This window comes from Haemaphysalis longicornis, unplaced genomic scaffold (genome assembly GCF_048455015.1).
Source record: "Haemaphysalis longicornis isolate Haplotype H1 unplaced genomic scaffold, Haemaphysalis longicornis Haplotype H1 scaffold_12, whole genome shotgun sequence".
Taxonomy (NCBI): Eukaryota; Metazoa; Arthropoda; class Arachnida; order Ixodida; family Ixodidae; genus Haemaphysalis; species Haemaphysalis longicornis.
In genome coordinates, this window is record NW_027526225.1 from 713,486 (window position 1) to 729,532 (window position 16,047).

General features: G+C 48.4%; 1 protein-coding gene across 1 annotated transcript in view; it reads right to left on the reverse strand.

Moving 5' to 3' along the window:
- Nucleotides 1-16,047, reverse strand: part of LOC144162245 (KICSTOR complex protein SZT2-like) — a gene marked incomplete at its 3' end in the record, with an annotated part of 187,230 nt that overhangs the window by 42,339 nt on the left and 128,844 nt on the right. Inside the window, 2 exon segments of the mRNA XM_077692705.1 lie at nt 2,075-2,156; nt 9,631-9,835. Of these exon segments, the coding sequence (XP_077548831.1) occupies nt 2,075-2,156; nt 9,631-9,835 (287 nt within the window).

Below are 16,047 nucleotides of genomic sequence, written 5' to 3' on the forward strand. Positions count from 1 at the left end.
CAAGGGTGCAAAGCTGTCCCCACCTCATAGCACCCCGATTTCTTGTTTCTGTTGCCGTTACTCGCGGAAGACGGTTCGATTTCAATTCTAAGTTGACCCTCCAACATTGAACTGTCAAATTTGAAAAAAAGGGTCGACCTACAATCGTGTAAATAGGGTACTCACTGCAGGACGTGACTTTATGAAGTCCATGTACTGTAAACATTCTTTTAGGTTAACCAACAATTCCAGTGGAACCTCGATTATACATCCCCCAGAGAGAGAGAGACAGAGAGGGCTCTTTATTGAAAAAGCAGAGAGTTTTGCCGGCGTTTGTGATCACCTACATGCTACGGGTGAAATGTTTTCATTTCGTCTGGAGCGACCAACATCATCTACAGCGGCTGAGCTATATGCCCTTAAAGAAGCGATTGTTTACGTCTTACGCCACCAGCCGCGTCAGTGGAGCATCTTTACAGACTCCAAGGCAGCTCTGCAAATTCTGTCAAGGAGGAGCAGGTCTTCCCCTCACCATACCGCAGCCGCCGATATCTCCTACCTTCACCACCTCGCTTGCATTGCTGGACACACTATAAAATTGCTATGGATACCTGGCCACAGTGGTATTATTGGAAACCAAAAAGCCGATGAAGCGGCCCCGGCCCGTATGGGCCTTAACCACCGGAAATACCGCAAAGTGTACTTTACAAAAACAGACGCTTCCACCATGGCCCATCGCTTTGCAGTAAGTGAAAGAAACCGGCTATGGCGCAGCAACGAACCCAATAATGTAGTATTTTTCCACGCGATTGGCCCTGATTTGACATCAAAACTTCCTGGAGAGCTCCCTCGTAGGCTGGAGACATTATATCATCGCCTACGACTGAACTCGGCCTACACCAACAGTTACCTCTTTCGCCTCGGACTGACGATCAACCCGTACTGCGATAACTGTTCTTCCATAGAAACCGTCGAACATATCTTATTAGAATGTGTGGCCTACTTGGCACCAAGATCCCGTTTTTTTTTAAGATATTGAACGCCTAGATCAAGGGCTGGTAACTTTGAAGACCATCTGAGGACCATGGACTAGCCCCTCGAAGCAGCGTCAGGCCCTAAAAAGTTTGTTTTCATATTTGGAGGACATTGGCCACATTTCAAAATTGTAAATTCTGTAACACAATCTAAAAAATAGTCCGCCAAGCCCGCCAAACCACGCCAGTGTTTTTTTTTTGTTTGCTTCTTCGTTTTTTTCTCTCTCTTTTTTTTCTTTTCTGCCCACCTCTCTCTAGGGCCTGTTCTCCCTACATCCCCGACCCCTATACATCCCCCAGTTTTATGATGACCCGCTTCTTACAACAGATCTCTGCAGTCCTGGCAAACTCCCCATAGAATAAATGCATTCAAAACCCTGATTATACACGGTCCGTTTCATATGACAAACGCTGGTGAGGATAAACTGGAATTTTTCCCATCTTTTACGTTGCTTCATCACCAACGCTGCTTGATGACCGGCAATTTCAAGCTCCCGTAGCGCCGACAAACTTGGAAACACATGTGCACCTCTACAGCGATTGCCACGTCATTCCTTTCTTTCCCACATTTTCTTCCACCGCCGTCACCTACTATCGTTCGTTTCACTTGCAACCTTGGCAGTTTCGCACTTTGCCCCCCCTCCCTCTCAATTTGCTCAACCCGTCGGCCTGGCTGGCAGGCTAGAGCAGACGCTGCGGGTGTGAGAGTGGCATAAAATAGGCATTTCCTTTTTTAAGAAACTTGCCATTTCAGCTAGAGGTTTACAAATTACGTGAGAACATGCTAAATATAGTAATTTAAACAAGTTCTTAGTCCCCCTGTTGTGTGAGACCGTTTACTAAGGCGCCATTTACTCGTGCATCAACCACACGACGCTTTCGCACAGTCCCTTGAAAGTCATATTGTCGGGGTTCCGCTGTACAAGCTTTGTCTCGCATCCCTGAATTTGGATGCCGCTAAACTTACCATGGCTGCACAGGTTAGATTGGAGCCCTTTCAGGACCTCAAATAACCTTCGCTCCCTCAACAGATTAGCAGAAGTGAGAGTGAGTGGCCCAACCTTTTCGATGCACTTGCTGATGACTTTATTCTGAAATTCCGGCAAGTGGTGGAGTGGGTCCCGCGGCAGTTCCAGCTGATAGCTGTGGGGAAAGAGGGAAATAAGAGGGAAAGAAAAGCGTTAAAGAGGCGTTCGGACATTCCCCGACACATGACTGCAAGTTAGTTTGCAGACATGGCTGTGCAATGCATTTCCATTGGGCCGACACTGGAGTCTTTTTTTTCACTGCCAAATTATTACAGTGTAACTGCACTGATACGTCCCCCGGACTTACTATGACCCGCTTCTTACGATGAATCACCGCGGTCCCGGCAAACAACCCGTAGAAACAACGCATTAAAAACCCCAATGATATGACGCTTGGGTGCACGCGGTCAAGCTCCTACGACAAACCCTGGCGCGAATAATTGGCAGTTTTCCCATCTTTTACACTGCTTCACCGCCTCGTCCGGGCCTTTCTTTATTCTGAACCCCCGTTTGACACTGCTTGATGTGCAAAGGTCCGCATGCGGGCCAGATCACTTGCTGAACAGACGCAAGCAAGCATGCGGGTACTCGTGAGTGGGAGATAATTTTTGGCGGCTCCACGCGACAGCAGTATGCCAGCGCACCAACTGCAAGAGGTCGAAGGTCAGGTGGCAGGCGGACTGTAAATTTGAAGCGCCCATCGAGCCGCCGACAAACGCGGCAACACATACGATGCAACCCCACGGCGATGAATGAACACCCGCTTTCCCCGCCCGCTCGATCCCAGTTTCTTCCTTTTACGACGCTCTCTCTCCCTATATCTCTGCTCTCGGCTTATCAGTGTCTTTCAAAGCCGCGTTGTCACTCTGCTGCTTTCTTTGCTAGGGCGCCTCATTTCATGCACGAGGGTGGAGACACATATACGTTGGCGCCGCCATTTTGGGTCACTCGCACGCCGCCGCAGCAAGTCACTGTATTGCAAGACTGCACTATAACTTTCACCGCAACAGAGTTTACTTGCGAAGTTTGAATCATCTTTTCTATTTCGCGTTGCGTGGTTTTGTGGGAAACGAAAACAGCTATGTGTTGAGCACTTTGACCCAATAGCAACGGCATGAGGCTGTTCAAAGGGTGTCTCCACCCTGTATGGGAATGCTGTTTTTTTTTTTTTTCATCTCCGCCTTGTACTATCGTTTGTTTCGCTTAGCCTTGGCAGTTTCACACTCGCTTTTTCCCCTCTCAATGTGCTCGATCACGTCGGCCTTATATCGCTCGCGCAAGGTGCAGGGCTAGCGGGCTATAAATAGCGACAGACGGCACGGGTGTCGTGTAGTGCGCGGCGCTTGTCTGGTGGGCTAGCTGGGATGCCGTGGAGGTGATGGGGGGGGCACAACATAGGCATTGCTTTTTTTGTTAAGCTTGGGATTTCAGCTAAGGATTCGCAAATCAACGAGATTGTGCTAAACATAGTAGTTCAAATAAGTTCTTAGCCCACCTGCCGCATGAGACCATCTACTAGGCTGACATTTATTTACCCGCACCCCGGTCGTACGACAACCCGCTCACACGACGCTTTCTCACGGTCCCTTGCAATCCCAATTGCAAATTTTGCCTAATGCCTTATGTTTAGAGAAACGACACCATTACCCGCCGCGGTGGCTCAGTGGCTAAGGCGTTGCGCTGCTGAGCACGGGGTCGCGGGTTCGATTCCCGGCCGCGGCGGCCGCTTTTCTGATGGAGGCGAAAAGCAAAAACGCCCGTGTGTACGAGATTTCGGCGCACATTAAAGATCCCCAGGTGGTCAAAATTAATCCGGAGCCCTCCACTACGGCGCGCCTCATCGCCTGCGTTGCGTCGGCACGTTAACCCCTACAATCAATCGAAACGACACCATTGATGTTGACATCTGCCTCCTACATCCCTGCACTACAGAAAAGAAGCCGTCTTGCACATGGCGTAGCCATGTGGGGTGGTAATTTTCTTAACTTTTATTAATTACTACAGGCTATATGGCTCAAGACTTGGGATACAGGGATATGAGAAATGAGTCATCTTCTGCATGTCACATGACTGACAGATGGATTGCGTGAACTGGGGAGAGAAGGGGCCTACAAAAGTGGAGGAGGGCTGTGCTACTTGCTGCGCAAGTTCCTCGTCGAAATTTTAGGAAAACGTTGGCTGCGAACTCCAGAAGCTCTGAGGTGGGAAAAACATTGAGGTACAGTGGAATCTCGGTCATACGAATCTCAAGGGGCGGCAAAAATATTCGTATCACCCGAAAATTCGTATCATCAGAAAACGAGAAAAAATGGAAATGTGCTGCGCATGCGACAGGCGGCGGCAATATGGCGTCGGCTATTGCCGCGAAGAGATGCAGGTAGCTTCAGCAACCGCTTCTAACCTTTTGTTAAAACGGTGCTCAATGTGTAAATTAAATTGCTCATGCGGGAAAGGAGCTGACAGTATGGGAGAAGCACTATAAAATGTCATCTACGCCAAATATCCACCGCGGAGGTGGCCCAGCCAGCTGCTGCTGGCGCTCCGAAATTGCCGCAATCACAATGAGGCGCGCGTCTCCCTACTGGCGCAAGTCGTGAGGCTCCTCCCAATGCAGTTAGCGGTAACCGAGGCAGAGGCTGGCGCCTGGGTGCCGGGCTGAATGTGGCTGAATCGTCAGCGCGGGCGTCAAAAGAACGCGTGCTCATCGCCGACGCGACCGCGCACACGAACTCAAGCCTGAACCGCATGCCATTCGGGCGCGTCGGCGTTTGCGCGCGCGTTCTTTTGACGCCCGCGTCGACGATTTCGCCCCCCACGTCAGATTTTACCACAGAACAGGGAGGATTTTAGAGAAGCAAAGGTCTAGCTTTGCCTGTAGTGCCAGAAAAAGCGTAGTGGCGGCGTCGTGAACTACCCAGTACGCCCGCTTGATGGCGCTGTAAACACGGCTTTGTAAACATGGCGGATGCTTTTTGCACAGGCCGCTTGAGCTCCTTAATAACATGGCTGCCCTCGCACGGCGGCCGCCGGCTCGCTGCTCCACGGCCGGACTCGACTCTCCTCCTCCCGCGCGCGAAAGGGGCGTCGAGTCCGGCCGTGGCTGCTCCTGCTGGCTCCTGGCTGGCACGCTGGTCGCGTGTTTACTTGCGCCGCGCTAGTGAAGTGATGTTACGCCAGGTGACCAGATGGCCTCGACTGGCACAGACCACAGTGAGCAGCAAGTGAGAACAAATCGTTTATTGACATCCGCAAGTTTACAGAGGCCAGGACATCATTTCATTTCGATCGCTGCAATTGTACGTCGCTTTCGTGACAACATTTTTTTTTTTTTGCCATAACAACTCGTTCACTTGCGCTAAGATTTCGAACGAAGGGCACAAATGAAGTATTGACGGCGACAACGGTTTCCTTTGCACCGTCTTTCTAGCGGAGTGCATAACACTCACCTTCTGTTGGAAGAAGCGAATATTCTGGCCTCGACAGCTGCCTTCCGATGCGGAATTTCCCACATTTGTCATTCCACAAGCACTCAATTCCCGTGTTTTGCCAGTCCTCTCAACAACTGATGGACGCAAAAGCACATAACAGCAATAACAGTCACGAAACCGGTGCTCCGCGCACATTGAAACGGTCGGCCGTTGCAGCGGTTTCAATTTGAATTGGCGGCTTTGTGGTTGCGAATTCAGAAACTAGGTGGTGCACCAGTCGGCTGTTCGTAAAAAGTTGCGTACATTTTTGCTCAACGGATGTTTGATGCGGAACTTGTTAATAGTATTTTTAAATAACACATTGTAAGCGAACTGTGTGGGCTCTTTGAGTCACGGAATGAATGTTTTGTATTCTATACCAAAAGTAACATTTTGCCTGCGCCGTCTGGTGGGCTTGATGGTCGAAAACAGCGCTTTAGGTTGGTCACGTGGGGCGTCGATTTTTACGCCGCCTATAGGGAAGACAGGGAACGTCCAAGCTTGAGAGGCCTGGCCCAAGCCATTGCCACAGAACAGGGAGGATTTTAGAGAAGCAAAGGTCTAGCTTTGCCTGTAGTGCCAGAAAAAGCGTAGTGGCGGCGTCGTGAACTACCCAGTACGCCCGCTTGATGGCGCTGTAAACACGGCTTTGTAAACATGGCGGATGCTTTTTGCACAGGCCGCTTGAGCTCCTTAATAACATGGCTGCCCTCGCACGGCGGCCGCCGGCTGCTGCTCCACGGCCGGACTCGACTCTCCTCCTCCCGCGCGCGAAAGGGGCGTCGAGTCCGGCCGTGGCTGCTCCTGCTGGCTCCTGGCTGGCACGCTGGTCGCGTCTTTACTTGCGCCGCGCTAGTGAAGTGATGTTACGCCAGGTGACCAGATGGCCTCGACTGGCACAGACCACAGTGAGCAGCAAGTGAGAACAAATCGTTTATTGACATCCGCAAGTTTACAGAGGCCAGGACATCATTTCATTTCGATCGCTGCAATTGTACGTCGCTTTCGTGACAACATTTTTTTTTTTGCCATAACAACTCGTTCACTTGCGCTAAGATTTCGAACGAAGGGCACAAATGAAGTATTGACGGCGACAACGGTTTCCTTTGCACCGTCTTTCTAGCGGAGTGCATAACACTCACCTTCTGTTGGAAGAATCGAATATTCTGGCCTCGACAGCTGCCTTCCGATGCGGAATTTCCCACATTTGTCATTCCACAAGCACTCAATTCCCGTGTTTTGCCAGTCCTCTCAACAACTGATGGACGCAAAAGCACATAACAGCAATAACAGTCACGAAACCGGTGCTCCGCGCACATTGAAACGGTCGGCCGTTGCAGCGGTTTCAATTTGAATTGGCGGCTTTGTGGTTGCGAATTCAGAAACGAGGTGGTGCACCAGTCGGCTGTTCGTAAAAAGTTGCGTACATTTTTGCTCAACGGATGTTTGATGCGGAACTTGTTAATAGTATTTTTAAATAACACATTGTAAGCGAACTGTGTGGGCTCTTTGAGTCACAGAATGAATGTTTTGTATTCTATACCAAAAGTAACATTTTGCCTGCGCCGTCTGGTGGGCTTGATGGTCGAAAACAGCGCTTTAGGTTGGTCACGTGGGGTGTCGATTTTTACGCCGCCTATAGGGAAGACAGGGAACGTCCAAGCTTGAGAGGCCTGATTTTACCTCGCTCGTAAAATGACGCGCGACGCGCGCGGCAGTGGGAGGAGCCTGCCGACTTGCGCCCTTGCGCCAACAGGGAGGCACGGTCTTCATGGCGGCAGTTTGAAAGCGCTCCGGACAGCCCGCTGGCTCCGCCGGAGATGTTTAGGCTTACCACGGTGGCGGATATTTGATAGGCGCTTTCCCTAGCCGCGCGGACGATGCTTTACAGTGTCGTTTTCGGACTCATCAGCTCCCTTACTTCATAAGCAACTTCTTTTGTTCTTTAAAGAGCGGTCAGAAGCGGTCGGTCGAGCCACCCGCCCTACTTCGCGGCCGTTGACGCCGCCATGTTGCCGCGGCTTACCGCGCCGCGCGCCGCATGCGGGTGGTATTCGCGGTGGCGTCAGCGCGCCTGTGGCTTGCGCGGCGCGTTTTCGTGAGCAGAAAACGCTCCATGCAGTTCACGCTTAATGATTTTGTGCCTGCGTGCGACCAAGGCCACACGGCCGCACAAACACTCCCGCCTCCCGTCCACGCCGCAGTCATCTGCTCGCGGCTCGCGTGTTCGTATCACCCGCACCGGGTGATAAATGCGAACGGATCATCCGAATTTTTTTACATTGCGTACAATGCATTTTGGCCGGGGAATTTTGAAAATTCGTATCACAACGAAATTCGTATCAACCGAATTCGTATCACCGAGATTCCACTGTATGTCCATCAGCAACATTTACACCGGATTCCCTGCCATTTCTGCCAGTGCAACGGGAGTCCACGAGATGGCAACTGTGATCCACACATTCCACTCTTCAAGAACATCAGCACATACTGACCACAAGCCCCGACAGAAATTGAAGAAGGGGTCCATGTAAAGGCTGTTAGGACGATGATTGGAACACTTTAAAAATTTTTCCTGAGCGAATCGCTGCTCGGTTCGTACTCATACTTCACAAGAAGGTCGCATTTTGTGGCCTATTTTGTTTGACCCCAAGAACAATGATGGTACTAACCTGTTTATTCTGAAAATAAATAAAAACGATTCTCGCCTAGGGGAAAGTGGTGGCCAATTTGGACATGTGCACCAGTGCAAGCTATGATGATGATGATTATTGCTATTGGTTTCCCCTTTGAAGCAGGGTGATGACATGTCATCTTACCAAAAAGGACTAATACAACCATGTTTCACACTCTTGGTTTAATACTAGCGCTGCTTAGGGCAGGCACTAAAGCTTATTAGGCCCGAAATACTTTTTTTTTTCCCTGTTACAGGTGGTAACTGTCCTAGGCAATATTCCCCTCTCTTGGAATATTGCCAAGCTAATCTTGGAATGACGGCGCCACCTGCGGTATGCAGGGCAAAACGGACGACGGGGATTCACGGTAGGAAGGAGCCAACTAAGGTAGCAGATAATCAGAAAATCTCTTTCGACCCTAGTTTACGATGATCACAAATAGTTGCTTAATTGCTGATATTAATTGTGAAATATTTCCACGGTTCATCGTTGTCAATAAACGTTGGATTTGTTTCCTAACGTGCTTTCGCATTTCCCGATTGTCTGCTACCTCATGTGGCTGCTTCCTACCGTGGAAGGAACCAAATGAGGTAGCAGACGGACAGAAAAATTGCTTACACAGTTTCCGGCCGTCTGCTAACCCATTTGGCTCCTTCCTGCCGTGGAAGGCATAGAGTTTCATACTAATATACACTAGAGGGAAATGTGGCGCCACCGTCTAGGGGAGCCGCGCTTCGGTGAGCGTGCCGTCATGTACCGGGCAGGCACGTTCCACTTGTCCTTGGCATGGCTCACGAACAGGCTGAAAAGTTGGCTTTGGCTGCAAGAATGCAACAATATTACTGCAGAAAATTAATCGAATTTGTTCTGTTATTGAAAAATAAAAGCTCCATAAAGATTGATTTGCCAGGGATTATTTAGAAGCTTCATGGAAGATGAACAGAAAAACAATGTTACCCCTTTTGGCTTCAAGACAAAAAAGAAGCCATGTGGCTAACCAAGCCAAGGAGGCGAGGAACGTCGCTAGCTGCAATGGCGCCGCCCACGGCGGCACGCGAATGCAGCGCCAGATTTCCCTCTAGTATATATTAGTATGAAACTCTATGGTGGAAGGAGCGCGAATCCCCATCGTCCGTTTCGCTCTGCATAGGTGGCGCCAGCGTTCCAAGATCAGCTTGCCCTAGCTCGCACGTCCAAATCGGCCGCCGCTTTCCCATAGGCGAAAATCGTTTTGATTTATTTTCAGAATAAACAGGTGAGTACCGTCGTTGTCGGTGTCAAAGAAAAGAGACCACAAAATGCGACCTTGGTGTGAAGTTTGAGCTTGAATCGAGCAGTTCGCCCAGAAAAAAAATTTGAAGCGTTCCAATTGCCTGTAAGATTGCTACGCGTATCAAGGACGTCAATCAAGCAGCCTGCCCCCAAACCACGAGCGGACGAGACTCACCCAATGGAGGCGATGCTTTCGGCGTCGTCGTCTGGCCGCTGCTTCTCGGCGTCGAACATGATCGACGACGAGGACAGGCGCGCGTCCCCGGGCGCGAGCTGCTCCACGTCGGGCGGCAGCGTGAGGCAGAGGAAGTCCAGGCGTATCTTGGTGTTCTCCAGGTCCACCGTCGGCTGGGAGTCGTCCAGGCAGTTGATCACTTCCCCTGGAGATTAGTGAGGTGTGCCACGTACGTATTTGCAACTGATTGTTCAGCGTTTTATGGCTGTGTGAGGTTTAAAATTAGTGCCATACTGTGAAATATGTCATTACCTTGCACGTATCACAGCTCTCACTCGAAGAATTTGTCAGAAATGTGAGATAGCCCATGAGAGACATCGCTTGGTGCAATAAAGCTGATCGACTAGAACTCACAGCTTTGTGGTTTTGGGTAATTGTTTTTTGTGACTGAAAGCTCAGTGAGACATCCACTCCCGACAAAGATTACTGACACTGAAATCGACAAAAGGAGTCAAGCCGAACAGAGGTCCGTTGCAACAAACACTCGGTTATATTGAACAAATGCGCCCCAACCGTCACAGTCGGGCCAAAACACAGTTACCGTATAATGCGGAATATAGGTCGAGATTTTTTACAGAAAAATTTGCTGAAAAGTCACCCCTCGACCTATATTGCAGTCACTGGCAGTTGTCATCTGGCGACCAGGCAGCCCATCTAGCCTATGCAAACCCCAAAGGCACCATCACCACCACCATCAATCGGACGTGACGCCATCTTTGTTTTTTTGCTTTTCTCGCTGTCGGCGAATGTGTGCGTGCTATTTTCTTCTTGCTCAAAATGAGTTTAGGCACTTGGTGCCAGTTCACAGCAGCATTTAAAAGAAAAGAAGGGTGTTTTCCAAGGTCAATGACGTGTCCGCCTTGCGCCAGTTCGGTATCATCAAAAGAAGTGTTGCTAGCGGCGTTAGCTGAAGGGGCAGCTCTCGGTATGCAACGTTCGGAAGGCCTCGTTTTATCGGCGCTGCTCTGTGCACCTGTGCTGCTGTACAAAGGGGCAAATTGTGTCCGCTAGCGTCGTGCGATGTCTCTACGAATGGATAGCCCAAGATGTTTGCTGACTGCCTGCACAGACTGGCTGTCGCTCCGGTCTGCACACGAGTGTCCCATGCTTTGCGCTCGCTTCACGATGACATCATCTTGCGAGTGTTTAAGAAGTGCTGCATAAGCAATTCCCTGGACTGCACCGAGGACGACCTGCTGTGTGGGCGACAGCGAGCCAGAAGCAGTCGTCCGACGATACTTCAGACAGCTTTAAATGAGTAATCTGAGACGAAACAAGTTATAGCCTCAATGAAACAATGGTTGGTACCCTTTTTTTTTTTTTGCATTTTTTGGCTACAAGGTAAGGGGGTCGACCTATATTCCGCCTTGACCTATATTCCGCATTATACGGTAATCGCCTAAGCCTCGGAAGTCTCAATATACACAGTACTTAAAGTGGGGTACTTCAGTAAGCATTGGCTTACTGCCAAACATGCAGTCGTATTCTTCTGCTACTGCTGCGGCATTTTTCCTGTTGTTTTCACTAGCACCTAAAGAAGGCTTGCGGTTATTGCCAAAATGAAGCATTGAGCTCTGGTGGACACAAGAATTATTAGTGTCATTACCAGTTTGCTTTGTCAAAATAAATACTCATCACCAAGAGAGAGGTGTGTGTGTGCGTGCGTGCCCGTGTAAAACAAACTTTGGCTTTGTGTTCACTTTTTAGGTCTTAAAGGAGCCATGAAGACAAAATACAAGTTGGGATCGTGAGAAAGAATGCTTAGTCCCGATAACAATGATACCAATATCATCGCAGTCTTCGAACGAATAACGGAGATATTAAAGAAAACGTGTGAAGCAGTCGCGACCCCCTAGCCAATTACCCCCAACTTTTCTATGACGTCACGGAACCTTGCTTGTGCGATTGGCGGCCGCCTAACTGACCTGTCGCGACGACACATGACTGGACGTCTGTAATGGGGCCTCTAGTTCCATTTGACCGCATCACTCAAACGCTAACGTGCAGTTAACGCACTGAAAATTATGTTTTATTGTTGGCCCCTATGACATCACTCTTATCCATAACACGTCACTGTGGCGCAAAATTTGAAAGTTTTTAAATACTTCTTTTGTGGCTATAATGGAGCTGAGTGAGATACTGAATCCTTGTTCTTTCAAATTAAACGAAGTTGTATTTTCTCTTCATGGCTCCTTTATATATAAAAGACTCCATTTATCACTAGTTGTGGATGCAACGAATGAATTTATTGTTATGATCAGATTTGCTATAAGTGGGCTTCACTGAATTCAGTTACCTGCAAGTCTCCAGACCTTCACGACCAAGAGGAGCACACAAAATACAAAGAAGACTAATCTATCAATCGAATATTTCAAATTCCAGCTTAAATACATGCAAAACACATCCCGGCACGATCAACTCTGTGTATCTTACATAATAGCACCAGAGCTTCAGCCAGTAATACCACAAAAACAAGTATACAATACGGGACACTTTTCTCCGACTTCCAGCTAGTCAAATTTGCACTCCATTGCACATGTGGATCCAAACAATTTTCCGCTGAAACAAGAAGCCACAAGAGCCAATCGGTAAAGCTGTGGATTACGTGAAACAGGGGTGAGACAGCTGAATCAGATTTGGGAGCAGTTTTTGGAGCAGCGAAATCTCGATTTTGGAGCAGAAGAACCTTGATTTGGAGCAGAAGAACGACATTTATTACGTCACCTTAGGAGCCTAAAAAATCAAACTTGTGGCAACTCACGGGGAAAAAGTGCACTCTTAAATCTGTTTTGAACGTACATAACACAGAAACAGCCTTTCAATAAAGTGTTTTATACCAGAGTATCACCGGTACGAACTGCGCTACCTTTTTACAAACCACTTTTAAATTCTTAGGCTCTATGCAGAGATAGCGTGCCATTCCGCTGAAAATATCGAATATAAAAACTAAGCAATCGTAAGGAATTTTTATTATGTGAATGCCGAAATAGTTATTTTTGTAATCACAGACTCGGCTTTACGCACAAGTGCAGAGCCACAGCAAAAGTTCTGCAAAGCGAGGTGACAGTCGTCGCACCCCACCAGCCCTCCATTTTAAGCCCCAAGGTGGGCGTTCACTACGATTGTAATTCGAGTAACATTAATATGTTTAGCCGACTCCCTCTTGGCGTTAAAATTTCACTTCAGATAAATGAACCATTATTACTAGCATGAAATAATAGCCTGTCCCACTATCGGACACTGCTTGAACATTTTGAGGCGATGTAGCCTGCACCGTTACTTCTGCAGCGTCAATCATCCCATTCCCGCCGCTCGCAAGCTCACTATCAAACGCAGCAATAACTGAGCGTTTTATAACACCGCAATGAGTCTGAAATTTCACTTCAAGCGTGCACCGGACTCACACTCAAGGCCGAAACACGGCGAATTCACGGGCGCCATGTTGTTTGTGATGAACTCCCGTCTTTTGAGTCGCGCCCCTTCCAGCAACCAATCAAACGACTAAATGTAAACCCAGCCACCCCCACAACTAATACCAAGGTAGAAATCGGTGAAGAGCACTCTGCCTGAACCACGAGCAACTGCTTCGCCCGGCGGCCACGTTTTCACATCTCCACCACACCAAGATGGCGGCGCCCAGTAATGTCATTCCAGAGATACGGTGCTCCGAAAATTGTTGTTTTTTCATCGACTTGCAGCAGTAGTTTGTCACCTCAGTAGACATAAGTATTTTTTCTTTAGGACTTTGCTATGGTTTTCGACGGGAAAACTTTAAAACTGTACAGAACATAACATGTGCAACCTGATATGGTGACTTTCGAAAAAACAATGTCGGGGACAATTTTATGCAGGTTTTTTTATTGAATGATCAATCAATTAAAGCTTTACAAACAGCATCACCTTGGGGGTGCTTGAAAATTATGCCGCAAGAAGGTAAGTATTTTTCCCCACTGAAACTGACATGAGCGTTAAAAGAGAGCCCTCTCAGACTGTTTTGGAGCAGTTTGGCGCAATTTTTGCAATTTTCAAGCTTTTGGAGCAGCCTAGTGCAGGAAAACAAATTCGTATCAAATCTGCGCAATATGCGCAGCTGTCTCACCCCTGGTGCAATTGAGAGGCCATCACCATAAGGTTTTCTAGCGCAAAGGTTAACTGCCTTTTTGGTGGCATGAATTTAACTCCGCAATGAAGACCTGCGACTGTTGTTGATGTCACAGCTTGTGGGTCTGTACAACCATATCAGTTACCTCTGGCTATTTTTAGCTGATACTGAACCAGATAACAAGAAATCTATAAAACTTTTTAGAACTCAATGCCTTTCACTTAGTGTTTCGTGGTATTTGAAGGCACTCGGCTTAGGCCGAATGCAAAAAATTAAAGCCGTTCCACGCAACGTGAAAGCTGTCGGAAGTGCAGAGCAGTGATTCACCATAATGGGTTGCAGCGATATTATCCGCTCACTGCTGCATTTCAAATTTCCCGCCTTCGCAGTGCTCGTGCACCCCCGACCTGAAACTGCGCCAGCGGGAGTTCTGTTCTTTTTACGCTTGCTTTAATTTCATATGCTGGAGCTGTTTTGTGTCATTTCGAATGCGCAATTTTTTTCTTGTATGGCTGCAGCCTTTCTGCGTCACTTCGAACACGCCAGTTCTTTCTTGCGCGGCCGCTTTTTTATCGTAAAAACCAACTAATGAGTTAGGAACGCTTTCTTTGCGCTAAATAACGGGGAGATGTATGACAAGCACCAGCGGTCCACGAGGTTTGACCGGCTATTACTATCCCTGTACAGAAGGCTCTACATGGGTCCGTTATCTCGGTGCGTCGCCAGATTCCAGCAGTTGCATCGCCCGTTACCAAGCTAAGACGACAAGGCGAGCCCATAAAGTGCTCTGCACTTAAGGGGGGACGCGGCTTTCAACTTCGGAAAAATGACCAAAACATCGTTTTTTTGAAACCCGCATATTCGGCTTCTATGTTTCCTATTCTGTGCGTCTGCAAAGTTTTTACGCTGAAAAGCGTCGCAAAGTGGCATAAAAAAATACTTTTGTCAGGCGCGGTGACAAACTATCAGCGCAAAAGGGCGAAAAAAACGGCAATTTTCGGAGCGCTCTATCTCCGCAACGGTGCCACCGGGCGCGGCCATTTTGATATGGTTAGATCGGCCGAGCGATCGTTTTTCCGGTTCCGCTCGTCTCTTTTATCTCCGTTCATTCACAAACGCACAAACGGCAGAAAAGAAACGACGCACAAACGAAGCTAGAAATAGATGCTGAAGCGCTATTGGTCCTCCGGTCGGGGCGCAGAACGACGACCCTCCTGATTGGATGTCGCGGGCGCAACGCAAGATGGCGGCCGCCTGAGCTGCGTAGCGAGTGGATTGAGTTCATTTTCGCCGCTTCGCTCGGCCGAGTTTCTGTTCAATCTGTGGTATTCAACACGCACGTTATCGCGATGGGAATGCCAGAGATAACGAACCAGATTACGGGAAGTTGTGTGGCTCGAAAGGCGGAGGTCATCGAACGCTTCGTGGTGCGCGTGACTCTACCGTCGCCAGACCCCGGAGGGTGACGCGGTGTGCGCGCTTGCGATAGCGGTTCGTGAAGTGAACTTTTAGTCGGATTTGCGATGTTTACACGCTTAGTTATTGCTGTGTTTTGACTGTGGGCTCGCTAGCCTTGAGAAAGAAACGGTCGACGCGTCAAACGCTGCGGCGCGCACGGCATAGCCGACGCGCATTGGAGCATCACATAACTGGGCAACCGGTTACGATTGAACGCCAGTAGTTGTAATTAATGCCTGCGACGTTAGTTTTAATCTTAAAAGCGACCTGACCAGCCATATCAGGTATAATCAAAGCTCGATATGTCGCGGTAAGCGTGCGCTGCGATGCGCGCGAGCCATATCGCCTTTCTTGCGCAATGTTTCCCGTGCACTTGTAATTTTCATGCAAACAGGTTTGAGTTAGTAATATAGGAATAAAATATGCTCTCTGCGTTAAAAATGTACGTTACTGTGGCAGCATTTAACAGTGATTTTTTTAGGGAAATTATTGATACCATTGCTCAGGGCATACTGGCTGTGCTGCGAGAAATATTGGATGCCTTGAATGTCAGAAGTAGTAAAAAAAATATGCTCTTGCATTGAAGTTGGGAGTTATGCAGAATACTCTACCAAGCTTCAAAGTAGCTCATTTTCAACCTTGTGGTATGCAAACTTTTGGCAATGAACACCTGCACTATGAGTACTAAGTTGCTGTGCCAGGCAAGATAAAACATGAAAAAAAAGCCAAAAATGTTCATATTTAAGTTAAAAAAATGCTTAACTTGTTGCCATGGTGACAACACTGCAAAAGGAGGT